The sequence below is a fragment of the Erpetoichthys calabaricus genome, chromosome 4, assembly GCF_900747795.2.
Source record: "Erpetoichthys calabaricus chromosome 4, fErpCal1.3, whole genome shotgun sequence".
Lineage (NCBI taxonomy): Eukaryota > Metazoa > Chordata > Cladistia > Polypteriformes > Polypteridae > Erpetoichthys > Erpetoichthys calabaricus.
In genome coordinates, this window is record NC_041397.2 from 55636407 (window position 1) to 55664223 (window position 27817).

Genomic DNA, 27817 nt, shown 5'->3' on the forward strand with positions numbered 1-27817 from the left:
CAAAAAACTTGAACTGAGCCCGTGTTATTGTATGCAGTAAGCAGTACATTTAAAATCAGGAAGCCATTGGTATTACTCAAATCTGTGATCATTCATGGATATTTATGGAGCCTGCTATGTATCTAAACCTATAAAAGTTCTTTCTGGAACCTTCTTGTGGATGTTTTTTGGGGACCAAAAATGGTTACCTATGACATTGCCCTGAAGAATCACTCTGGCACCTTTATTTTTAAGAGTGTACATGTTTTGTATGAGAATGTGGTCTAGAAATAACTGTTATTGTTGTTTGTTACACTTATCTTTAATAATACTTTTTATACATGAATTTTGTTTTATCTTATTATGGAAAAAAATGATTTAAAAAGTTACTAATTTTATTTTTATTTTCACAAAGTTTATTTTTTAATTTTGTTCAGCTGTTCTTTGTTTAAGTGATGGGAAAATATGTTACATGACCATTTTTGATGTCAGTAGTAGTGATGGTATAAATATGGCAATGGTTCTGTGATGCCTTATCCCCCTATTGGATAGATAATCTAACAAATCCTTAGTGTAGTTAGCTTCAAATCAAGCAGGCCAGATGTTAGATTGCATTTTGGTTTTGAACTCTTTTTTTAATTACCATTGTATTTTGTTTGCCCAGTTCCTGGGGTCACAGAATTTGACTCTGATTTATCTTACCAGCTGGCAGCCCCCAAACACTGTCCTTTGCTGGCTGGCAAGCCCACTCCTTCCCAGTGCAGAGTGTGATCTCTCTTGAACTTGCAAGTTAACATTTCACAGTAATCTGTACCTCAATTACAACTACTGTATAAAATTAAATTATAATAAACCCAACAGTTTTCAGTTCTCTGAGATTCACAAACAAATCTGTGAATTGTCATAAATAAATAATTAATAAATTTAGCAGGTTACATAGCCAATGCACATGTATATCCTAAGATTTCATAGACTCTTTTTACCACATGAATTTATACAGCTTCTCCTCTTCTGACTGTCTTACAGATTGTGGCATTCGGCCTTTTCTGCAAAGCCGCGTTGTAGGAGGGCATGATGCGGAACCTGGAGAATGGCCCTGGCAGGTGAGCCTTCATTTCCATCAGCGTGGACATATCTGTGGGGCATCGCTAATCAGTCACAACTGGCTCATATCTGCAGCTCACTGTTTCCAGGACACTGCACTGAACAGGTGTGTGCAAAGGCGACCTCTACTGTAAAAGACAGACAACTGAATTAGTGAAGACTCTTTCACATCCATCTTTCTGGAATTTTAAAATATTTGTAATTTCATAAAAAAAAAATCTCATTACAACCCTCATGCAGTCATACCTTTGCCATGTTACATAAAATACTAATAGACACCTTTTCCTTCTTGTTTGACTTAATAATAATATTTTCAGGTAAGGGAGTTAATTCATATAAGGAAGACAGAAGTTTTGAGGTAAAGTTGTTCTACTCACTAATAATTGTGCTGGACAGCTGTGACAAGCTGCATGCATGTTGATTAGCACATGTAAGTAAGAATTTCTCTGTATTTTGTACATGTGATGACACTATAAACCTATAATGTACTATTATATAATTTATTCTCAACATGAGTTTGTACTGGAATGATATTTTAAGTTATTCTGTTAATATAAGAATTAAAAATGAAAGCTTTTCTTTTCCATAGTGCCAATTTTGTCCACCATATTAATGAATTTGAAGAATTCTGTATACTTCATCATCATCCAGTCCTCTGTTTATGGATGTATTGCATTTTCTGCTGACACTTTTTTTATCCTGCTTCAAGCATTTCTTTTTAAATTTTTTGCTCCTATTCATTTTCCCCTTTCTTACAATCTTTGTATCAAATTTTTGCTTTCATCACCTGTAAGTGCATTTCTGTGCTTGTAGAATATGAAGTACCACAGCTATTTTTTAATAAGCCCTTTTTTGCCAAATTCCTATGTGGCATTTAGGATCTCATTTATGATTGTAAAGTTTCTAAGATTCTAGTGCCCTTTTACTATTTTGTTACTTCTCAGTGTATTTTTATTAGTACTGTACACATTATTCTCCTTACATACTGTGTAAACAGAGCTCTCAGCTACACTGTAAATATGTTGAACATTTTAACAGTACATATCATTGAAAATAAATTCAAAAACTTGAGGATTGAGAAAGCTGGTTGTCGTGTAGAGGTGCATCAGATAAAAGCTTCTCTGTATTAAAGTGTTTCCTACATTGGTTCCATATCCTGAGAGAATGAAGGGCAATTGTATTATTAGTGTAATGAAGATAGTTTGTATTAACTGGGGCACAGAGCAGGGAATATAAAGAAGTGCTGCAAGATTTTATTTCTATTGCAGACCAGACTTGTGTATATTCATCAATTTGTGTTGATGTCCAGGTCTTTATAGCTTGTATATTTGCCGCTCAGTAATAAGATTAAAAGTTAGATAGTGCCATGCCCCTTTCTGCTTTAGATTGTTGTTGAGTCACCCTTTAGATACGTGAATGCTTCGAATTCCAAATAAGTGAAGTTATGGTTGAGTCTGATTTCTTAAAAAATGATTTGTTAATGTATATGGGGATGCTTTGAAATAGGAAGAGCAGCTTGGGAAGGATGGTCATCTTAACAATGTTGATTCTCCCTGCTAATGTAAGGTGGAGGGTAGACCATCTTTTCATGTCTTGTTTGATTTTTTCCATGCAGACAGCAAAATCTTAGTGGATCAAGGTCAGGTTCATCATAGCACATCTGTTCAGGTATATGTTTGCACAATGCGACACACTTTCTGTGGACTATAGAGCAGCACATTAATAGAGAGGAAATGCATTCTATTTACATAAGCAAATTCATTCTCTGAAGGTGCCTTTATAGTTTAGCGATAGCACAGGGAGTCACAACGGATCGATTCTCTGCTCTTTACATGGCTATTTAAGGTGATTTGCTATCTTTAAAAGAACTGTTTGCCTTTTGCCACACTAGCTGGTAAAACACCTGTAACTTTACAGAGCTGATGTTTTTATAGCTTCTCCAGCTATCTATGATGTAATGCCAGCTCATTCTTTTGGTGATTTCATCCCTGGCTGGTGAAACTTGTCCAGCGCCATTGCAATAGCAATGGGCGTGCAGCTGACTGCTCCAGTTACATTTTTGTTGTTGTGAATTGCGCTTTGATGTTTCGCATTTCAACCACAGTGTAAGGAAATCTTATATGTCTGGACGACAAGCAGATATTACCATCCTATACACCTGGCATGGTGCGACCATGGTAGGGATGGGAATCGAAAACCGGTTCTTGTTGAGAACCGGTTCCCACTGTTTCAATTCCATGGAATTGTTTGCCATTTTTGCAAACGATTCCCCTATCGATTCCAGTCGCCTCGAATGACGTCACTACGTTGCGTAGCGTCATTTACCCAGCAGGAAACATGGAGCCTAAGCGGCACAAACACTCAAAAGTTTGGTTATACTTTACGAGAAAGGATGACAACAGGGCAATACTTGCAAAGTAGATATTTCATCAAAGGGAGGAAACACTACGAATATGCAAAAGCATTTGCTCACACGATAACCTTAAATGAATGTCGTGTTTTTGATCCGCTCCGGACTAGTGAATCTCAACCCAGCAGCAGCGGTAACGTTTGCACGTCCTCTCCCGTTAATACGGCAGGTAACTAATCAACTAACATTGCATATTATGTTAGCGCGATTTGCCTTATTGCAAAACCTGCTATTACTGTGCATTGCATTTAGATGACCATGACGACAGAGACAGACAGAGTCTGGCTGGCTTAGATGCTGGCAGTTCTCGCTGCAGTCTACCGGTAGCTTCTCCTTTCACAGAGGCGGGGGAAAGTAAAAATTCCTTCCTGAAAAAGCAGATATGCTTATATTTCTGCAAAAGAATTGTTAATTCTCCATAGTTGATGGTTGCAGAATTGCACAGTGCACAGTTCCATTGGACTTGAGTTGATTGTATTTGTTGCTGGCTGATGTAGTTTTATTTTTGAGTGCTCAGCTCATATATACTTTTAAAAAGGAGAGTGTAAATGTTACTGGACATTCTTGTGTAATTGCCACAGAATTATTTATGTTATACTTTGTTGTTGCTACAGAAGAATATTTATTTTATTATTATTTTACATTTACAAATTTTTTTCTGGGGACCCCGTGGCACCCCATCGAGGAGCCGTAGGCTGTGAATCTCTTAAGATCTCACTGTTGGGTTTGTAAGGTCATGCTACTCCTAAATTTCTGTCTTGTTCAAAGATAAGATATAAAACAAAGTTATAAGCTAATCGACCTGTGTGTTCTCCTTTTTTAAAAATAAGAATCGATAGGAGAATCGATAAAGAATTGAATTGTTAAACAGAATCGAAAATGGAATCGGAATCCATGGTCCCTAGACCATGGTGGTGATGTTTGTGGAATATTCGATCAGTCAGCAAGTTCACGTTGAAAAGCTCCAATGGTTAAAAACCCGAGAGTGGGAAAACTTGCAAAGGAGTTAGGATTTAGGACCGTTATTTCCCTATTGTTCTTCTATATATCTCGCTTTATATCATTTATGGCTCCCCACACACACACCGAGGTCGATCCTTACCTTCAGCTTGGAGACTGCATTTCGGCCTACCCTGATCTCCATAGGTGGAGTTGCAAGTCCAGTAGGAGATTATGTGGAAGAATTGCAGGGGGTATTAAAGTGTGTAGTATATTCTGAGGGAGAGTTGAATCACCAGGTTCTTGATGGTTGATAGAAGTTAGTGGTATAAAATTAGTAGATGCACAGAACAAAGCAGATAAAGAGGAGATGTAACAGAAAATCCTTCCCTTAGCTAACCAAACCAAAACACTTTCATTTCTTTCCCCTTCCCCCTTCAGAGTTGGCACACATACTGTATACTCATGTTGCAATAGTAGAATTAGAAATTAAGTAGTGGCATGACCCACTTGTGTTTTAGGTCTTTGTAATATTTGTATAATAACATTATATGTAATTTTTATATTGTTTTCAAGTTGTTATATATTATATATAATATATTTGTAATATAAAAGCCAAATTTGCCCCTGGGGACAAATAAAGTTCTATCTATCATCTATTTTTATTCTGTAGCCTCTTTAGAATACAGGTGTACCAAACTTTTGAAATAATTTATTAATATACATAGGAATACTAAGAACTGTATTAAAAAAAACTAAACTTTGAGATGATGTTAATTTTGATGATGTTAATTAACTAACTTAAAGGAATATTCCAACCAAAAATGGTATTTTTTTATATGTAACTTACCCCATGTAGTTTGTTGTGATGGCCAAGAAAAAAAAATTAATGTCATGTTTTCCTGGAGAATGAAAATAATAAAGTTTCTAATACAATAGGCATCTATACTACAATATCAAAAACATCCATGAAAAAAAACTCATCTTGCTCGTGTCACATAATTCAGTGTCACAACATCCAACACATATGTATTTGTACTAAAATATAAACAATCTATAATAATTCAAGGACTTAATCCTTCAGCATGTATTATTGACATCCTTTCTGAACTAAACTTCCAACTATCAGTCAGACGCAGGCATATTGTGATTACACACTACAAAACAAACACATTCTTTAATAGAATTATGCATTACTCCATAACCGATTTAATATCTGAATCTGTGAAATATTTTGCATTTATTATTTTCAAGTTGTTATGTTCAATATGAGGAGGTGACTACTTTTCCAAGCTGCCACTGGACATAAGTAAATATGCTGCAATTTTTTCATTAATGAGACTCTTGTTAACTGTTTTTATTTGTTGTTTATTGTACACTATAATTATTTATTTCAGATACTCTCGGTCATCACTTTGGACTGCAATAATCGGGACACGATCTCAGCAATTGACTGATTCTAAACCAGTCATGAGAAAACTTAACCATATCATTGCTCATGAACGGTATAATGATGTCTCCCTGGACTATGACATAGCTTTGCTGAAACTTGATTCTCCTGTGGTGTATAATAATTATATCCAGTCAATATGTCTTCCTTCTGCAACACACATTTTCCCTGTTGGCCAAAGCTGTTTTATCACAGGCTGGGGAATACTCCAAGAAGGTGGTAAGACTGAATTATTGGCTTAACCTCTTTAACTGTAGTTTTTATGCCAAAAATTATCTTATGATAATATTTAACAAAAAAAATAATATAAGATTTCCTTGTTTAGTTATAGTAAAGTATATTCTGCTCACTAGAATAATAGTTACCAGTCAGACATATTAGGTGTCAATTTTACTTTTTGCAGATTGGCTCCAGGTCTAGAACAGGCTGATTATAATACATCCAACAGTTAAGCAGCTTCGGTAAGAGTTTTCCAAACTCAGCTATGATGCACCACTATGGCTGCCAACTTTTTAAGTACATATATTGACTATCAATTCAACACTTAATCATTCCTAGCTGCTGTTGACCTGACAGAATATAATTGAAAATTAAAATCACTTTTAATCACTTAAGAAAGAATTTGACTTTGTGAATCTGGTGCTCAATTATATGCCTCTTATGAGTATATACAATAAACTTATTATATTTTACCATTAGTACCTCTAATAGCACAGAACAAAAAAATAAAGAAATGATGCTGCAGTACAACCATGTTAACATTAGACACTACAGATCAATAGGCAAAAATAACCTTAATTGTATACTTTCTAGTGTTTCTATTCTATTTTTGTTTTTTCTATTCTATATTCTATTGTTTTAATTAGAAAATTACTTTTATATTATGTTCCATGTATATTACATTTCTGGCCACTCTATGCAGATAACACATTCATTATTACAAACAACCTGTTTCTTCTAACAGCAATACAGTATGTTTGGCAAATAAACATGGCCAAGAGGTTTAGTTCTTTGATCAAACTTTAAAATGCATGATCTAAGTGACCCTTATTATAAACTCTAGTAAGTACAAACAATCAAAACACAAAGTTTAGTGCAGTAAACAAAAAAGATACTGAGAGTGAATGTATTTTTAGGTGGAAAAATCTTGCTAAGAGAGGATAGAGTAGAATAACCATGTTCAAACTAAAAGAAGGCCACAAACAGTATGAAACAGTAGTTTGCAGAAGATCGTCTGTGAATACACAACATGTTAGAATTGGAAGGAGAAGTGCTACAGCAGCAGAAGTCTGTAAGTTAGTAGCAGAAATTGAGATTCGTCAGAGGGTAGTATCAGAATTGGGCAGAAACAGCATAAACCAATACTCACTTTTTCAAATCTACATTGCAGCAGTCTTGACACACATTAAAATGTCATTTGAATGCCAATGCGTACTTATGTTTTTTTCATGATTACGTGAATCCCTATCTGGTCATAGTTTACTCAAATGTATAATTCCAGCAAGATAATGGACCTTGTCCTAAACTATACATTACCCATTAATATTGACTTCAGATTTACCAAATGGCCCACAAAGATCTTATTCCAAAAGTGTTTTTTTGTGATGAGGTGGAACAAACGGGTTGTGCAGCATGAATATGGTGGCAAACAAATGTGCAGGAACTGCATGATTCTGTCAAGATGGTATCCACCAAAATATTTCTATCACCATGTTGAAGCCATACTTTAAAGAAGTCAAACAGTCTTAGACAGTTGTACTTTATGAAGTGCCACTAACTCACACCGTGACCTCAACCAAGGAATATCACGGAGAGGCAGGACGAAATCTTTGAGTATCCTAAACACAGTTGATATTAACAGTTGGAGGAGGCAGTGAAACAAGTATTACTTTGTGTTCTTTTCAACTGTTTGGTTGATGTTGCTATAGTGGTTTAAAAAAAGCCACAGGAATAGATAAAACTGCACTGGAAATACTGAGATCCCTGTATGGGAGTGCGTTGGCTAACATGCCTCTTCAGGTTTCTTAACTGGCCACCCTGAGGTGATGATCCTAATTTAGGGTATGTACCAGTTACTGACTAGGTCACACTTCTTACTTTCCTGATATTTACATTACTTATTTGGCTGACGCTTTATCCAAGGCAACATACAACAACTTTTTCCAACTGAAGCACAAGCAGGTGAAATGAGTTGCATGTGGTTACAAAGTGTCAATATCAGGGGTCTGAAGCCCAAAGCCTTAATCACTACACCGGACCTTCCTGTTGCTTGGCTACTGCAGCTGAGATGCCATTTCAGATTCAGGAGGAGCAATGTTTCCTCTTTACAAGTCCTCTTTATATGTAAGGGCTGAGCAGCTATCCCAAGGGAAATAATTCAAGTACCTAGTTCACAAGTGAGAATACAGTAGCAGGAGTTTTAAAAGCTTTGTACCAAGATCATTGTGATTAAGCAGGAACTAAGTCATGGAGGAAGCTGTTAACAGAGGTTCCTGTGCAGGTTTGCTGGGCTCAGTCTCCATGACAAGGAGAGAAGCTTGGCAATATGGGTGGAATAAGAAGAATAAGAACTGTATTGAAAGAAACCAGTGTCCCATAATAAATATACCAGGCAGTGGTCCCTGGTAGGGGACACAGTGGAGGGATTATATCTTTTAATTGTCTTAAGAGTGCCTGGTTAGTCCCCAGGAAATGTAGGAGAAAATTACTGGGGATAAGAAGGCCTGGTTGGTTCACCTTGATGTGTCATCAGAAAATGATGAATGAAAATGGAGATGATGCTGCTGATGATAAACTTACCATAGAAATACACTCTTGTGTTCAGTGATAAAATCAGAGTCAGACTTTAAATGAATAGTCTGTTTTTCCTGTTGGCGTGGAGAACACAGCTGCTAATTTCACAGATTAGTCTTTTAATAGTAGTTTAAGATTATGCTTTGTTAAAAGAAACCCAACATAAGCATGAACAGCCATGAAACCGAAGATTATGGACAGTTAAAACACCTTGGCACGATGTTAATTGCCTTAAGAAGCACTGAGAAAGGGCAAGCCACGGCAGACCAACCTTAAGTAGGTTTTAGCCAACCATTAAAACAGAATAGAGTACAAAGAGTAGGACTTCTGTATTGCAGAGACTTCACATGAGACAGATAACCACTGACATGATCTAAAAATATTGTGTTATTTTTAATTCCTGTGAGTTTGAGATTACCGGTAGTATCTTTGATGCTATATAAAATACTTATTTTCCATTCAAGATTAAAAACCCTACCAATTCTCTCTCAAAACGAAGGTCTCTGAACCAAAGAAGAACCAAACTTATAAACAATAATGTCTAGGATAGCAACAAAATAGACCTTTCGCGAACATTAGATACACTTTATCCACGGCCATTTCAAGTTGTTTTTTCTCATTGATTTTATGTTCTCCTTTTATGCACTAGAATACAGACCCTTTCCAGGCACTTGATTTTTGTCATTCTTTTGGCCCTATCTCCAGATTTATGATTTAATTTTAAATGACTAAGTGAATGCTCAAATTAATTGAATCTCGCCTCACCTCCAGACGCAGCAAAGCCTAGCTTGCCTCATGTTTTATTTTAAAAATATGTCACTACACATGTAGTATAGCGATTGTGCTGTCCAACATGTGCAGAATACAGTATAAAAATGCCAAATCAAGTATACTGTATAGTTAAATATATATAGATTAAGCAAACAATGGATCCTGAGAGAATAATGATGAAAAGCAGTAATGAATGGGAGTAGAAAATAAACACAAATAGACACAAAAGAAAAGTAAAAGAATTAATCAACCACAATTTCCTAGCAGGCAGAAGGCACTCTGGCTGGTGTGTCTTATGATGGACAAGACATATGCCCAGAGATGTACCAGTACAATATCCATGGATGTAGATACAGTATGATGTACAGTATACTCGTGTTTAACAGGAATTGTTTTTTTTACAAGGCTCTGATCTTGCCTTCTCATTCTCATCTGCATTCTCACAATGGCAGTAGTGGGTTGCTGAGTCTCATCAGATGTCAACTTACTATCCGTCTTCACAGTGCTGCTTTTTTTCTACATATTTAAGCACATATTGCTGAAATCATTACTCATCTTGACTACTTGCACCTTTGGGTCTGTTCATTATTCATAGTTAATCCAATGTATTCTGTATATTTCAACACAACAGTCTTCTCTGTATGTACTGCAAATTAAGAGGAAAGTGATATTTCATTTTTATGTGCTTGTTTTAGGAGCACTACCATTATTACTACAAAAAGCAGAAGTGAAAATCATCAACCAGACAGTGTGCAATATGTACTTGGGAAAATCCCTGAGTGCAAGGATGCTTTGTGCTGGCTATCTTAATGGTGGAATTGATGCCTGCCAGGTATGATTTTACTCCAGTTAAACAAATATTTTTTAGTTGATAAGACTCATGAAAATGTGCAGAAAAGTCCTAGTGACAAATTTTAAGAGTGAAAGTTCAATGCCGACACATCACACTAGTCACTTGCTTGTGGTCAGTATTGTAGATTGGGTGGATATTTTCAGTATTACTAAAAGTTCATTTAAAGTTAAACAGCCACATGGATTATTTTGTAATTTCTCTTGCACAAAATATGTTATTGGAAAAGTCATATTCATAAAATGGCTATGTAGCAGACAGGCATTTATCAGTAATAGCAAGGAGTCTTCATATATAGTAGATAAAATAGTTTAATATGAAGCTTTTCTCTTTCTTGATGTATTTCTGATTTTTAGAATTGTCAAGAGCTGATTCCCCTACATTTAAAAAAAAACTGTTATGCAGTGCTGGCACATTATTATAAATACACTTCTAAGTAAGTCTAAAAAACAGAACTTTGTTTAATTAGTGAAGTAAATGGATCAATACCTTAATTCACAGAGACATTTTTCCTGACCAAACGTGAGTATGACTGTTGGACATACCTTTTCTTTTACACAATAACTTCTCTATCTTTAAGCTAGGATCTTGCTCTTTAGTTTAATAGCCCAGCTCAACATTTGGCTTGTCTAAATAGTATAAAGGAGTTAAAAGTCTTCTGGGGGTGGTTGAAGTTTTACCCATGACAACTGTGTGTGGGTTCTTGTCAGGAAACTTAAACTAATACTATTCCTGTGACTCACCATCTATCTATTGAACATCTCATTTTTTCTCACTTTTTATTACAAAATAACAAAATCTTCTGAAATTTCCAAATGCATTGTCACATCCTTAGGTGCATGGACACATTATGATGCATAAATCTAATGGACTACAATCTCCTTTTGACAAGAGGCAGTGCTTCCCAAGGCTTATTGAATTCTATAAAAATCTTCTGTTGGGGTGACTTAGATATGGGAAGTTTAAGTTTTTTTTAGAAACCTCCCATGTCTAGTACGTGCCGTATCAGCACTGATCTTGAACAGCTGATGGGCCTGCTGTCCAACATTCTCCGGTCATAGCCAGATTAATTTTAGTGTCGCTATTGTGGTGCAGAAGGCTGAATAGAAATGGTGAAACTTTGGAATTATTTTAATAAGTTCAAGTTCAAGATTTTATTTGTTCCACAAGACCAGAAAATGTGCAAAAAGGGAACGGGAAAGAAAACACAAAAATGTAAACCAAGACAGTGCTAAATTCACAAAGTCCAACCAATACTTATGTATAATAGTCAATTAAATATTATAGCTAAAAATAAATAATTTTGTGTATAAAACTGGCTTATTACATGCATGTTACAGATAGTTTAGCATTCTTATTGCCTGTGGAAAGAAGCTATTGCACATTCTGGCTGTTCTTGATTTTATGGAACAATATGTGTTACAAGATGGCAAGAGATCAAATAGCTCATGAGTAACGTCAGCGTGTGAGGAGTTTCTTACAATGCAGAGGGCTTTCTTCTTGCATCTGTCCTTTAAAATGTCCACAATGGGGGTATGGGGAGACCCTGATAACCCTGATAATCCTGATAACCCTCTCAGCCATCCTCACCACATGCTGCAGAGTCTTCCTGTCAGACACGCTGTGTTTTCCGAAACAGTGTGTGATGCGGCTGTCAGGACACTCTCAGTGGTGCCCCAGAAGAAGGTGGTGAGGATGGGAGGAGAGATTCTCACTCACTTAAGCCTCCTAAGGAAGTCCAGGCGACTTGTGCAGTGCAGTGCATTGTTCAAAATGTGTTCAAAATGGCACTTAATGTGATGGCCAAAAAGCTAAATTTTTGCCTCACCAAACCATTCTTCCAGTTGACATCAGAGTGTCCCATGTTGTGTATGGCAAACTCTAGCCAAGATGCAATGAGTGTTTCTTTTAGCAGTAGCTTTTCTTTGCTACTCCCCCACAAAGCTGTGACTAGTAAAGCACCCAGGCAACAGTTGTTGTCTGCTATAGTTTGTAACCTTCACAGATTTATCTTAGGTCTCTTAGTAGTCTCCCTAACTAGTCTTCTTCTTGATGATCTCTCAACCTTTGTGGACATCTTGCTCTAGGCAGATTTATAGCTTTGCCATACACACTCTGTTTCGTAATGATTGATTTAATTGGACTTCAGGGGATATTCAGTGACTTGGATATTTTATCATCTCCATTCCCTGACTGGCACTGTTCAATAATAATAATAACTCCATTTATATAGCACCTTATCATATATTTACAAACAAAGATATACCACATTTACTTGGATTAAATACTATAACTTCTAAGAAATGTAAGTATACTAAATACAAAATCAACCAGGTACTACTAAAGTGTAAAACAAACCTTCACTCTTATCAGAAAAAACATTTTTCTAATTAAAATATTATATATTAAGGATGACGAAAGGACAACCAGATCTCATTAATATACAGTACGTATATAGGAATATACAGTATACTGTACTGAATACTGAATACAGAATACTGTACTGTACTCGTATATCTACATTTTACCTAGGCACATGTACATGGCAACCGATTAAGTAGAAACAGTTTGATGTTATTAAAGTTAATGATAAGATACAAAAAAAAATAAAACAGCCCATAGCAGTTTCAGTTTATTTAGGATGTAGATCACCATTTTCACAGAGTTGCCTTTCCAGATTATATGCATCTGTACAACAATGAAATAATCCCCAGACAGTTGATCTCCAGTGAACTAATACTGTGACTTCTACAACCAATTGGCTGCACCAGTGATGATTTAAGTGTGTCATATTTAAAGGAGTGAATACTTATGCAATCAGCTACTTTATTTTCTGTTTATATTTGAAATATTTGAAATTAACTTCGCTTTGCAGAGATGTTTTCACTTTGACATTAGTAAGACTTTTGCTGTTCGTCAGTGTCAAAACACAAATCCACTCTGATTCAGTGTTGTACACCAATAATCTATATATATAATTCACTAAGCCGGAAGACAAGGAGCCACCCATGGAAAGCACGCCGGAAGGGGCGTGGATTCACTAAGCCGCCGACAAGTAAGACGCCCAAGACCACTGGATACGACGACAACTCGCAGAGCCACGGGCACCAACTCGGACGCGACAGCTCTGAAAAAACAACATCATTTACGTTCGGCTGGGCTACAGTACACATGCACCTCTGAGCCACGTTGACTTTTCGGTTACGAGGCACAACCACGTGCACCATAGCAAACTGTTTTACACGCTACATACAGCAATTCGCATCCGCGACAAACATGCGTTTTCAGTTACGACACGGAAGACGTTTCCCTGCTTACCAACACTCCTTTTTTCCCGGCCCGCGTCTACCCTCGCTCTCTAGGCATTCACACTGCCTGCTCATATGCCCGGACGCAAAAACTCACCGACCACCCAGTTAGTCCCTTTCGTCTGTGGTAGGAGTCCACATGCACCTCTGAGCCATGTTGACTTTTCATTATTCTTTTCGATTTCGACACCCGACCGCGTCCACCATCGAAATTAAAAATGGATCCGTCATCATGCTTCCCAGAAACCTCCTGCCTGCAAAAGGTCTTTGTAATGGCACTAGACTGTCTGTTAGCGCCATTCACCGCAATGTACTGGAGTGTAAAACTATCACATCTGTAACCTCACAAACTGTCCTTATTCCCTGGATATGCCTGACCCCGTCAGATTCAAATTTGCCTTTTACCCGAAGACAATTTCCTGTTAGATTGGCATTTGCGATGACAATTAATAAGGCACAGGGACAAACTTTCAAAAAGATATGCCTGTATCTGCCAAAAGCAGTCTTCACTCACGGACAATTATATGTTGCTCTCTCCAGAGTTCCATCTTTTCATTCACTTTCTGTTGTATCCTCAAACCCTCCCTTTTTAGACAACTGTGTCTTTCCAGAAGTGTTCAACCATCAATAAATGATTATGCGGTGTTTGTTATGCCGCGGGTTCACTATTGTGTTGTATTTTGCTCTCTCCAGAGTTCCATCTATTCATTCACTTACTGTTGTATTCTCAGATCAACCCGTTTTAGACAACTGTGTCTTTCCGGAAGTGTTTAGCATTCAATAAATAATTATGCATGAGATTGAGCATTAACAGGTCTGTGATGCCCTTGGATGTCCCGTATTGCACACTCAGTACACTGAATGGATCAACCGGGGCTTGCATTTGTTCCCCACGAACGAGGAATTCCTTGTACAATCCCCCTACCCCCCCAAACCCCGCTTCTACCATGGTCGGGTGACACAAAACATAGCATCAATGCAGCTGTAAGCTGCGTTGACTGTTCATTTGCCTTCCATGTCCACCGCTTCAAATGTATTTCATGGAAACAACACTTCTTTCAATGTTATACAGATTCCTGCATCAAGTAACTGCACCCGCGCTACACTGAATGGATCAACGTGTGTCTACCAGGCGCAGAAAGGCGTGTGTAAGCCGTTGAACCTCATTCGTGCTGCAAACCGGGGAATTGCCAGTAACTGCGAGTCATACACTCGCACTGCTTACGTCCCTGCCCATTGTACATAACCCCCCCCCCCCCATGTTAATTCAAATGTTAATTTTCTCCCTGTGCTTAAAAAATCATTAAAAAGCGGCCTGATTATGCGGCGTATGGTACGCCACAGGTTGGCTAGTATAGTATATTGTGACAGCCAGTCGAATAAGACATACAGGAGCCGCTTTTCCAGGGGAGTCTTTCAAATACTGACTGACTTTTTATTTGATATGCCGCGATATTAACAATGCCCTACCACCGCCAGTTGTCTGGGTCACAGGGACACCTCCAAAAATAATAAAAACAAGTTGCCTTTGTCCTGTCAGCTCTTTAACCAGTCACTCCCTTCTCAACCTGATCCTCCCAACTCCAATGCTTCTCCTCACCAGCAACACACTACTTCTTTTGCCCGGACAAACTGTTAATTAACCCTGACCCCGGTCACTCAGCTCTGTCTAGGGACGTGTCTTGAGCCCTCACAAAGTGCATTGCCCCAAGACTCCACTCCAACCCTGCTTCTACTCCCTACAGCCCATGCAGTAGTGACACACTTCACAATATGAAAACTTCCAAACTGGTGAGGGGTACTTTTTATAGGCACTGAATAAAGACCGAATCCAGCAATATTTCTGCAAAGCGTCACACACTTTTCTGTTGTGCATTGTGCACACACATAAAAAAAATAAACGTTATAAAGGACAGATGGCAGAGCAGGAACTGTGTGCAATAATTAAAATAAGAAATTTAACAAATGGGAGGAGACTATTTAGTCTATCGAGTTCATTTGTTTAGCTAATAGATTAGCTAATTAGAGGAGTTACTCGTAGACTGTTAATGTGACTTTCCTCCAGGTGCTCGGGTTTCTTCCCAGAGTCCAAAGACATACAGGTTAGGTGGATTAGCAATGCTAAATTGGCCCTTGTGTATGTATGTGTGTGTGTCTGTGTCCTCACCCTGCAATGTACCGGCACCCTCTCCAAGGATTGTTACTACCTTGCAACCAATAATTCCTAGGATAAACTCCTGCTTCCCTGCAGCACTTCCCAGGATAAAATGGTTTTAGAAAATGGATGCCTGTTCTGTACTGCTGTGCAGTTATGTGTTGTGTTTTGCCGACAGTCTCTTCTCTCCATTCATGTACTATATGTTAGCCATAAGGACCTGACAGTAGTGCTGGGCAGTATACCAAAAAACGTTCTTTATTTTTGTTATGATATGGATTTTTCTTATACCGCAACACCGGTTTAAATTGCCTAAACAACGTTCAGAACGTGGTGCAGTGGGAAACTGTTTAAGGGGGGACTGTTTTCACTGCTGCACCGCTAAACACGCATACAACGGAGTACATGCATTAGTGGAGGTATTGAATGGTGAAAAAGGACAGAGAACATTCTGAAACTGAAGTTGTAGCAGATGATAAAGTTGAACATGATGACACAGAAGAACTTTTGCCGAAAAAAGGAGTCATGTCCGCTGCCTGGAGATACTTTGGTTTTAAAAGGTCGGATGTGGACCATTATGTTCAAATGTGTAAATACTGTTTCTATACTACTAGATAATACTGCAAGCCAAGTTGTACTTGTTTAATTTATTTTTTCAATACTGTGTAATGTACCTGGGTACTGTGTAATAGTGTGACGACATGTTGAATTTATTCTCGAACATTTCCACTTTAATTTCACCGCTTATGATGAGAATAAAGTCAACAAGTTGACTTTATTCTCAACATTTCTACTTTACTCTCGCCGTTTATGTCGAGATTAAAGTTGACATGTTGACTTTATTCTTGTAATTTTGTCATTAAAGTAGAACATTGTAAACTAAACTTCATCTTAAAATTTATATTTAATTTACTAGATTTTCTCAATCCCCATCATAAGTTATGTAGCACATTAAATGCTTTGTGTTAAGTGTTCCCTGAGCTTCTTAAACTGACTTCCTCTTGCACTAAGAGAAGGCGCAGGCAGCGATCACCACACAGAACTTCATGATATTCCTGCTCCCTGAAAACTTAGAATGCTAAGATAAATATTTGATACAATTTTCATGATGAAATGCATTAAAGCAGGTATTAATCATGTGGGGGCACGGTGGCGTGGAGGGTGCACTGCTGCGTCGCAGCAAGGGGGACCCGGGTGTACCCTGCCTTGAATTTGCATGTTTTTCTGGTGGGTTTACTCGGCGTGCTTCAGTATTTTTCAAAGTCATGTAAGATGTGGGGTTTTGTTATATTATATTGACCCTGCTAGTGTATGTATTGTTCGTATTCACCCTGCGATGTGCTGGCGCCCTGTTCAGGATTTGCTCCTGCCTCGCACACAGTGCTTGCTGGGATGGGTGCAACCCTGAATGGATGGCATAATTAAACATGTATAACAAAGATTTTTTTAAAGTTCTGAACACGTTTTCTAAGTTTATAACTAATTTTAATTTCACAAAGATGTTTATCGTGTGGTGATTGGTTATGTGGAGAAAGAAAAAGGAGAGATAGGAACTGCGGGTTTGGTACGTCAGATAGAGACAGCACGCATGCAATAAACAAAGCCTGCTCAGAAGAACATCCATTTAATTCTGTGTTTGTGTCTCCGACCACCTGATCACGAACCATTTACACAATATTTCAGTTAAACCTGTGCGATACCCATTCATACATCCAGTTTTTTTGGAGCCTCGTTACACCTGCCATAAAGTTCTCTGCACTGAATGTACACCTGGAGACCCCTTGCTGCGAGGGAGCAGCACTACCGCCTCACTACCGTGCATGTTTAATACCTGCTTTAATGCATTTTATCATGAAAATTTATCTTAGCATTCTACATTTTCAGAGAGCAGGAATATCATGAAGCACGTAGTGATTAACAACTGGGTTGTGGAAACACCACACAAAGCATTTAATATGCTACATTAACTTATGACGGGGTTTGAGAAAATCTAGTAAATTAAACATTGATCTTAGGATGAAGTTTAGTTTACGACATTCTACTTTAATGACAAAATAAACTATGAAAATAAAGTGGAAATGTCGACTTTAATCTCGACATATAGTTTTTTTTTTCACCGTGGCCCTAATATACTTCCGTAGGGCTATTCCACAAAGAGCATTATAAATGCAAGTTGCAGTTTTATTATTTATGTATATAGCTTAGCTTGAAGCGAGGTTCATATTAATGCAGTTTGCCTTAATGATGGTTCAGTTGGTAAAGATGTCATCACCAAGTTGCTCTTGTTTTATTTTATTTTTATTTGGTGAATACTGTGTAATGTACCTGGGCTTGAAGTCTTGGAAGTAATTGTATTATTACTGGAAGCTGCACTATTATTTATTTTATTGTTATTATTCATTAGTTTAAATATTATGCAGTTTAATGATGGTAAAGTTGTTTTAAAAGTCACTTTAATGTGTCAGTGCACAGAGATTGTTAACATTAACAAAGTGTAGTTGGTTTACAAAAAATATTTACTATTTATTCCTTTTCTAAGACATGTTCAGGGCAATTCAACTTTTGACAAGCACCTCTGGATATTTTACTAAGTCGAAATGCCTCTTTTGATGGTTGAAAATATGTTGCCAAAATTTAGTTTAAGTTGTTTGCAAACTTTGTTCAATAAAAAGGCTCTATATTTTGACGGCATCTGTCATGCAATGTGATTCCTTCTCTTCATTAGTGCCACCCCCTTGAAAACTATCACTTTATGGGGCCATGCAAACCTGTATTAATACTTGTGTGCACATTAAAATGTTTTTTTGTGCAATGTACAATTCTCATGACAGTGCAATAGGTTATTCATAGCCAGTAATTGCAGTGGAAAATGTGGTTAACATCCACTCATGCATGGGAAAAAAATACTGTCCAATACCGTGAAACCGGGATAATTTTGAAAAATATTGTGATATAGAATTTTGGTCATACCACCCAGCACTACCTGACAGTATACCCTGTAATAGCACCCTTATGGGCATTAGTCACCCTACTTAAATTTGAAAATTAGTGTAATTTATGGCAACTTTAACAACTTAAGAAAAAATAACTACTTCATTCAAGAACAATTGAATTGATTAACAGATCAGTTGCAAATGTTTAGCATTTCCAAATTTCTAAACTATCCAGTCCATTTGTTAAAATGGCTGATGTAACATCTAAGTAACTATTGGGTGATCCTTGTTTGTCGTGCTCCTTAGCTAATATTGTTTTTCTTGAATTACAGGGAGATTCTGGAGGACCTCTAGTTTGTGAAGAACCCTCTGGACGGTGGTTTCTGGCTGGAATTGTCAGTTGGGGTGAAGGCTGTGCTCGATGGCACCGACCTGGAGTTTATACCAGATTAACCAAATTCCAAGAGTGGATAAAGCAAATCACAGAAATCTGAGCAATGTGCAGTACAATTGATTTTTCTCATCATATGCAAAACAGAAACACCCATTTCAGAACGTCCCGTTCACTGAAGTTTTAGCTTTTTTTTTTTTTTTATTAGCATTTTTACTTGCCTGTCCAGCCTTAAGTGTGTGGGTGGCAATATCAGTGCACAGCTGATGGAGTTCTAACTTGTTTGTGGACAGGCAGATTTGCGCTGATATCCCAGTACATTAACTGGCCCGGTTAAAATGGTAAAATAAAGCCTGTGGAACATTTAACTGCAATTTGTAGTTTTTATAATCACAAGTGGGTAGCTACATGAGTTTTATTTTCAAGGAGTAACGAAGAAGAAGTGTAGATGTTTTGTGCAACAAGGATGGCTAGGTGACAGTTTATTCCATCAGCTTTAGTGTAAGAAATGGAACTTACAAACATCAGTAGTGTTAAATGAAAAACAGAAGGGAGGGGGAGTGTGGGTGCAGGCAGTAAACACACTCAACTTACTTTTCACAGTGCCCATTATCACATCCAGCCTTACATTTACTGACATCACTTATGTCAGTGTTGCAGAGGACTGAAGCATATTCCAAAAATATGAGGCGTAAGACATTGACTGACTGGTAGTGGGTGAAATGATTCTTACCAAATTGTTTTTGCAGCGAAACTCAGTGTTTCACTTTGCAGAAAAAATAAATAAATGTGCTTTGTTTCCACTGAAATCTGTGACATTCACACAGTTACTGGCTGGAAGTGTTTCCATGCATTTATTCCACATGTATCTACCAGTCATTTAGTGTTTAAATATCACTAGTGAAAAAAAAAACATTGCAGATGTGCACGTGCTCAACTAGGAGAAGGAATTTGCTAGGTAACAGGAGAGGAGGGTCACCAGCAGCTTTCTGTGTCATGAGGTTTTTCTTTGGAGAAAACATAGTAATGTGCATTATAGCCTTTAAAACCCAAAATAACTTTTTAGTGAGTTCTGGTTTTTGCAGTTGCAAAATCACGAGCAAAACTTATTTTAGCTTTAGTTTCATGAAAGTGTATGCAAATGAAAATGTGCCTGTTTCTCTCCTTACAAGCAGCAGCCAAGTCCAGACAGGGAACTAGTGTACAGTAGCAGTAGGCTGCAAGAGACCTCAGCCTGGTGTCATACAAATAGAAACATGCCACTTGCAGCTCTGAAGCTGTCAACTGGGCAGGGGGAGTTCCCCTTCTGTTACACAGGTAAGATGAAAGAGCCTCCTTATAAAAATCCCCCTGGTCGACAAATGGCAGGGAGCCTTTATCTATGAATGCCACAGAGCAAATTCTGTGACTGAGACAACCCGTTTATCCCCACTTTTGTGCACTCTCAATCTGACTCCTTTTGGCCAATTCAGAAATGCCAATGAACCTAAACTTTGAAATGTGGAATGAAAATGGACAAATTCCTAAAAGGCAGTACACCTGGCCAGTTATCCAAACTAGACTTCTACACCTGAGACAAAAATATGGTGATATTCAATAATTAACAAAAGTACCTTAGAAGTCTTGTCGAACAGAACAGTAAGACAATGATGTTTGTGACTGGGTTAGTTCAGTGAGTCCAGTCAATCTATTGGGCATAACGAATACTAAAAATCAGCACCACCTGACTCACTTGTCTCCTGGCTAAAGTGTTACCTGCTGTGCTACTCCATAGGACACTTTACCTACCATGACATTCTCAAACCCACTTAATCCAATTCAGGGGTGCAACGCTGGGCCAGGGCATATCCCAGCAGCACAGGGAGCAAGGCAAGAAACAGCCCTGTACAGGGTGCCAGCTCATCATATTGACTACTGACACTCAAGCACATTTTCATAATCACACTGGGGAATCGACAAAATAACCTGCCTGCACAGATTAGTAATGTGGGAGAAAAACTGCAGAACCCAGAAAAACATCCATGTACAGTTTGGAAGAACATGCAAACTCCACACAGACAACAACCAGAAGTGGGGGTTAACCCAGGATTCTGAATCCTCCTTCCACAGGCAAGAGATTCAAATTCATTGCCAAATATGCAAAATTTGTTTTTAATCTTAGTGATTTGAAATTTTTTAAAATATGTACTGCCTAGTAAAAAGTGAAATTAATTCCTGAAATAAAAAAGCCCATAGTGAGTAACATTTAGTAGCAAGTTTAATATGATTCTGAATAATAACAAAGAGATACATTTACCTACCACTGTAACATAGCTACACAAAAACAAAAGAAATTTGTTTTTTTCCAGGAGGAAAATAATTTGATGCTAAATTGTCTTGGTTTTGGTGGTGATATGTATTATAAGCTATTCACTCTAAAATTGAGCTCTCTTATGATACATTTTTGCAAGCAAAGGTATAGATGGGAATGTGGGTTTCTATTTCTCTGGAACCTTTTTATGTGGTTACATTGCATTATGTTTCTAGGAAAGCGTGATTATTTATTTTGTGAGTTTGTAATATTAGTTTGTTCTGCAGAGGAGTGCCACCAGGTTATGATTACTATTACCTGGACACTGCTCCCAGTTTCGAAAAGAATGTGGTTTCAGACATCTTACATCATCAACGAGAGACTGTGATGTCTCAGTCAGGGTTCCAACCCTAGCTGGGGTTCATATTCATGTTTTGTGTTGTAGCACTGCCACATAAATTTATGTTTCTGGTTTGTCTTTTGTCTCTCTATGTGAATCCTGTTTCTGTCTGAGCACACTGTAGCATAAGATGGGTGGGTTGGATAGGGAGGACCTTTGTGAGGGATGGGGCTGTCGTTGCGATTTCCGGGCGTGCCATGGAAACGGACGCCCTATTGAAAAGGAACGCGAAAAGACAGTAAGAGAAAAGGAAAAAAACAGCCCGAGCTTTATGGCGGAGGGTAGAGATGTGACCTGTTTAAGGCCAGGAAAAAGATTGTTTCTCGTGGAGCACCAAAAGTCCGATGCAGTTTGGGGTGGCCAACTCCAAGAATTCGGATTGGAATCAGTGTGAGCCATAAATCTTTTATTCTGAGATTGGCACATCTGAGAAACTGAAATATTGGGAGATATGATAATCTGATAAAGAGGCTAAATTGAGTTGACATTGTGGGATATTTTTGGGGTACATGATTTTATGACATTTGTTTACTGTATATGTTGGGAGAGGGTGGGTGGTTTTCGGAATCTGTTTACGTACAGGGAGTTTGTGGGATTGTAGAATAAGTATTAATTAATTTTTTTTTTTTTTTTTTGCTGCATCTTTTCTCTGGATCATTTTTTGTAAAAATCACTTTTATTAGTGGATGTCATTTTTGGCGCCATGGGAAGGGTCTGAAGACAGTTTGGGGTTGACATGCAATCAGTAGTTAAATTTTCACTATAAACTTAGTGAAGCGTAGCGGTTACAGTCTCTTTTGCTCATTTTTTATTCTTCTACTTATTTTGATTATCTACATCATTCTGTATTTTTGCTTGTCTAAGTATATCAGTTGCCTCTTCTATGTTCCGTGTGTTTTGTGGGTAGTCCCCCACTTGTCAATCACCACCAGGAACTGCCCTCTTCCCTATAAATCTGGAGGGTCTTCCACAGTTACACAGTTCCTAGCTCTTCATTGTGGGTGTGCTCTTGTGTTTATGAATTCCCTTTTTCTATGTTTTTTGTGACTCTGGATTTTTGACCTGTTTGTTTTGTTTTTGACCTTGTCTTGGATTTCTGTTTCACCCCTTGCTCAACTAGGATTGTGCTTTCTGGCAATTCCCTTTTGCTTACAGAGCTTCATGTATTTACAGAGCATTTTGTGAAATATACCTTTTTATATTATAAAGATTCAACGCTTGCTCTTATTACTAGGTTTGGTTTGACAGTGAAACCCCCCTGTATTGGACATTATTGGAAGTGTTTGGGACTGTGTGCTCTGGAATTCTTTAGTGCTTGGGACTCCCAGTCCATGACAAAAATAAACACAATCAAACATGCTGCAAATTTCTTTCTTGAATTTTTGGGTTTCAAAGTCCTTTGACTATGATTACTGATTAGCAATTAGGATTGGTGCAAAAATTTCATTTTCTAGGTTTCAACTTGTTTCTGGTTTTCACTATGTTTCATCTCCTGGGGCCTCATGTATAAACGGTGCATACGCACAGAAATGTTGTGTACTAACGTTTCCACGCTCAAATCGCGATGTATAAAACCTAAACTTGCCGTAAAGCCACATACATTTCCACGGTACCTCATACCCTGGCGTACGCAATTTCTCCGCTCGGTTTTTCAGACTGGCGGCACCCAGCGTCAAAGCAGTGCTACTGTTCCTGTGTGGTCACCCTTTCTTTCTTAGACCCACATTCCTGACGCGGCTTTATAAATACACTGAAATTAACTGCATATTGTTTATTAGTGTAATGCATCTGATTGTAATTAACCTGTAGCAATATAATGGTCCAGGGAATAGCCATAGTATTCCAAATACCATAACTGCTTTAGCGTTGTTACTCTCACTGCATCTTCTTCTGCTCCCGTTAAGGGTTGCCACAGTGGATCATCTTTTTCCATATTACTCTCACTGCACCACTCGGAGTATTTATATCACTGTATCTGAGTGGGGAATCACAGCAGCAGCTGATCGGAAAGAGAATTATCGGTATACAGTTTCCAGCACACACTACCTCAGCCACAACGCGTCAAAGCCTTTCCAGTACGGACCTCGCGTTTCAGAAACAGTTTCATCCCAAGAACTATAAACGCACTCAATCAGTCCATCAAGTGCTCCTTGTAGAACTGTTTGTACTTATAAGTACAATTACCCCACTGTAAACTTGCACTACAGTTATAATATTGCACAACCTACGCCACTTTATAAAGCGCGTATGATGACGATATCATTTTTAAGATGAAATGCAGCAAAATATGTTGCTTATAGTATACAGATAAAACTTTAACTTCATTTAAATAATCTGTATTGTTAATAATTAAACATGTGAGGACACGGTGCCGCAGCGCTAGCTAGTTCACGGATAGCTCCTGCCTTGTGCTATATTATTGCTGGAAGGATAGACAGATAATATAATTAAACATGCACTACGAAGATATTTCAATATTCCTTAAATGTTTTGAAGAATCGGCGTTCTAAGCTTACAGATGGCTTCACATCTATTACAGAGCTGATTGTGTGGCGATTGGGTATTTGGAGAAAGAAAAGTAAGGACAGGAATTGGAGGTTAGTACGTTTGAAAGAGACAGAACTTCTGTAATAAATTATTTCATTGAAGGTCGCACATGGCACAGCAAGCCTCTTGCGTGAGATATGAACAATCACTGCGCCACCGTGTTCCCATGTTTAATAACATGCTTTCATTCCTATCATCATGAAAAAGATATCACGTATACATCTCAGTATTTTAATTATTCAGAGAGCTGTAATATCATAAATGTAATGGATTCGGTGTCCTGTCGGAGAAAGAGAAAGAACGGAAGCACGTAGTGATTCACACACATAGAGCACATAGAAGATCGAATACAGAACAAAGCATTTAACGTGCTACTTGAGAAACTACTAAAATAAATGATTTTAAGATGAAGTTTATGATGTTCTACTTTAATGACAAAATAAACTACGTGATTAAAATGGAAATTTCGAGATTAAAGTTGACTTTTCATGGTTTTTTCCCACTGTGTGTCTATTTTTTTTTTCTGTACCCTAATAAGCTTTCATATGACACTCAGATGGTCCGCTGCGAGTCGCCTTTTCACGCCAACTTTGATATGTGACAACTTCTTTTTTATTTCGGGCACTGTGCGACTTTGTGAACTTGAGCTTTCGAGTTTCTCCCGACACTGTGTCACTCGATCAACTTTCTTTTGTTGATTATACCACTGTTTAAACCAACAAATAGTATGTTTTTCCTTTGCCTCCACTTGGTATTCGCTGAAATTCTTATATTTTCCCCCGTGCTTTTCCCATGGTCTTTTCACAGAAGGCTATTTATATCGATTTGCATATTCAAAGAGGCATAATTCTGGGAGGAGTTGGGGCGGGACAGAAGGCGCGTGCACGTGCGTTACTTTTCACACTGATCGGGATTTATGTAGTGGAAGAACATGAAAGTTTGCGTACGCACAGATTCCTGCATCTGGATTTTTCTGTGCGTACGCACATTCCTGCTTTTGTGCTTACGCCATGTTATAGTGTGAGTTCTACGCACGGCGTTATACATGAGGCCCCTGGTCTTCTTTCAGCTATCAGGCAGGGTAACAGGGAGGTTAAAAAATCATGTGGAGGCTAAAAGGATCTACTGTATATGACCCTTTACATGAGCTTAGAAAAAGGAGTTAAAAGCCAAAGGCCATATGATTCAGTCAGCAAGGGATTACTTTACTCTTGTGGCTGTTCCAAGCCAGACCAGAGTACCTGCCTACATCAAATAGTTCCTACTAAGCTCAAATACATATCGCTGTGCCAAAAGGCAAAAGTAAAGCACACAAGAAGTGTGATCAAAATTGCAGAAACGGGGTGCAAAAGTTTACAACAAGGAAGCGGAAATAACTAAAGAAGTGAACAACAGATTAACAGAGTCTTGCTTTTCCAAACAGAAGAATGGAGCTACTGTGTGTGCTTTTATAGTAGTAGTATTGCCATATGTAAAGCGTAGAGTGAAATTCTTACCTACGAGTAATGGCCATTATGATATTTCATGACTACTCTTGGAAATTGCTTTCACCATACAAAACTCCTGCAGCAAACATGAACAAAAATGTAAGACTATCTATCAGACAAAACAATATGAGAGAAACAGCAATGCATGACTTATCTTATCACTTATCTTGAATTGTCAGAATGAATACATTGTTCTATAAATGTCCATCCATTCATTCACTTTCTAAATCTGCTGTGTCTTTTCTATACTCTAAGACAACCAAAGACCAACCAAGCATGGTGTTCAGTGCAGAAACAACCCTAGGACAGGAAACCAGCCTATCTCAGGGTGCTTTTTCATACATTCAGAGATAATTTAGTGTTACCGCTTAATGTAATGTGTAAGGTAATTGAAGGATCCTGATGGACTCCACATGGACATGTAGAATATGAACAAACTCCTCAAATGTAGTGAGTTAATTTGGCATTACACCCAGGTCTCTGAAAATATGAGGCAGATGATCTAATCATTGTGCTGCAACTTAATCAATAGTTCTGCCGTAATTGGAAAAGGCAGACTACAAAAAACTTCAACACTGGGACCAGGACATGAAAGATGTAATCTGAAATAGGCAAAGGACTGAATAGGGAAAAGGTCATCCATCAAAGTTACCCAATATACGACAACAAACTGCAAGTCATGAAAAACATGCTAAGTTCTAACTTCCTAAAAAGATTTTCAAAGACTAATAGCACCACAAAGCATTTTTGTAATATTCAGAAATGTGGATGCTGGAAGAAGTGCACCACCATTTTAAACACTGTTGGTGCAATTGTGTCATGTATCACAATTCAGGTAACCATGTGGTAGTAACAAGAAAGTTATTGTTACAACAATGTGGCTATGGGTGTTAAAAAATACACAAAATGGCAACACTGGCAGTCAAAATAAATAAATAAAATATTACAAACATGAAATGGAGAATGAAATCCTGCATTTTCAAAATCCCCAAATCATGACAACAACCAGTGCTTATTATTAGTTAACAAGGTGTATCTGCTGATACACTTAAACATGTCATCAGTGATATACCTGGAGTCATAAGGTGATGAGGATCTTTCGACATCTCACACCCTCATTCGTCCCAGCTTGGGCTGATCAGTCTTAGGTTGTGTCTAAGTAGTGATTGTCTACAGATTGCTCCTTCTAAACCATAGTTACTCAGAGGTCCTCTCTGCTGCTTCTCTGGTCATTCTGATTGCTTTTTTCTTGTGCTTGCCATCTGCATCAAACATCTAAGATGCAGGCATGCCACTCCTTTCTGCATTATTGTTCTACCAATTCCTGGTACTTCACCCTTTGCTTCCCAAATGCCTTATCAATACATTCTTCCCAAGCTCTAACAAAACCACCTGCCATATTGCTTCTGACAGCAGGACCTTGTCTGGCTTGAATATGGTACTGGTGATACACTCTAGAAATATAAGTTGCCTGCCAATGTTGATTTTTAATTGCTAGCCTGATGGTCTTCTATGGCGGCCTGATGTTGCCTTTGGCCATGTTTTTTGGCTTTTCCCCAGCCAAAGCTCATACATGATAACACTGGGTGTTGGTGCCTGTGGTGCGAGATGGTGGTGAAGATAGCACTTGCTTTTTCTTTCAGCACCTGGTCATGGTGGCAGAGGCAGCACCCTTTCCCTACTGCAGTAGGGCATCAGGTAAGAACATGCTCCAGGATCCTTGTTTACCACACAGGTAAAACTATGAAGTTTCTGTCTTGCACCAATGGCAGAGCTTAGATGGACTGGAGAGGACGTCATAGACACATCCTACCAGGAACTTCAAAAAATTCCCATCCAATCATTTTCTGAACCTTATTTTTTCAAGTTCTGGGTGTTAGGCAGCTGGAGTTTGTATTAAACAACTACCAATTTGTCACTGGTCCATTACAGAGTATACCAATTCTTAGATTCCTCAATCTGATGTTGGACAATAACCAGAGAAACCCATGTATGCATAGGGAGAACATG

At 38.1% G+C, this 27817-nt stretch overlaps 1 protein-coding gene across 1 annotated transcript in view; it reads left to right on the top strand.

The window, feature by feature from the left end:
* The window catches only part of LOC114650047 (suppressor of tumorigenicity 14 protein homolog), an 89974-nt gene extending 70567 nt beyond the window's left edge, over positions 1-19407 (top strand). Inside the window, exons 11-14 of the mRNA XM_028799483.2 lie at positions 1006-1189; positions 5830-6101; positions 10142-10278; positions 19025-19407. Coding sequence (XP_028655316.2) covers positions 1006-1189; positions 5830-6101; positions 10142-10278; positions 19025-19186 — 755 coding nt within the window. The 3' untranslated portion in view covers positions 19187-19407. The remainder of the gene's footprint in view (positions 1-1005; positions 1190-5829; positions 6102-10141; positions 10279-19024) is intronic.
* Positions 19408-27817: the final 8410 nt, after the last annotated feature.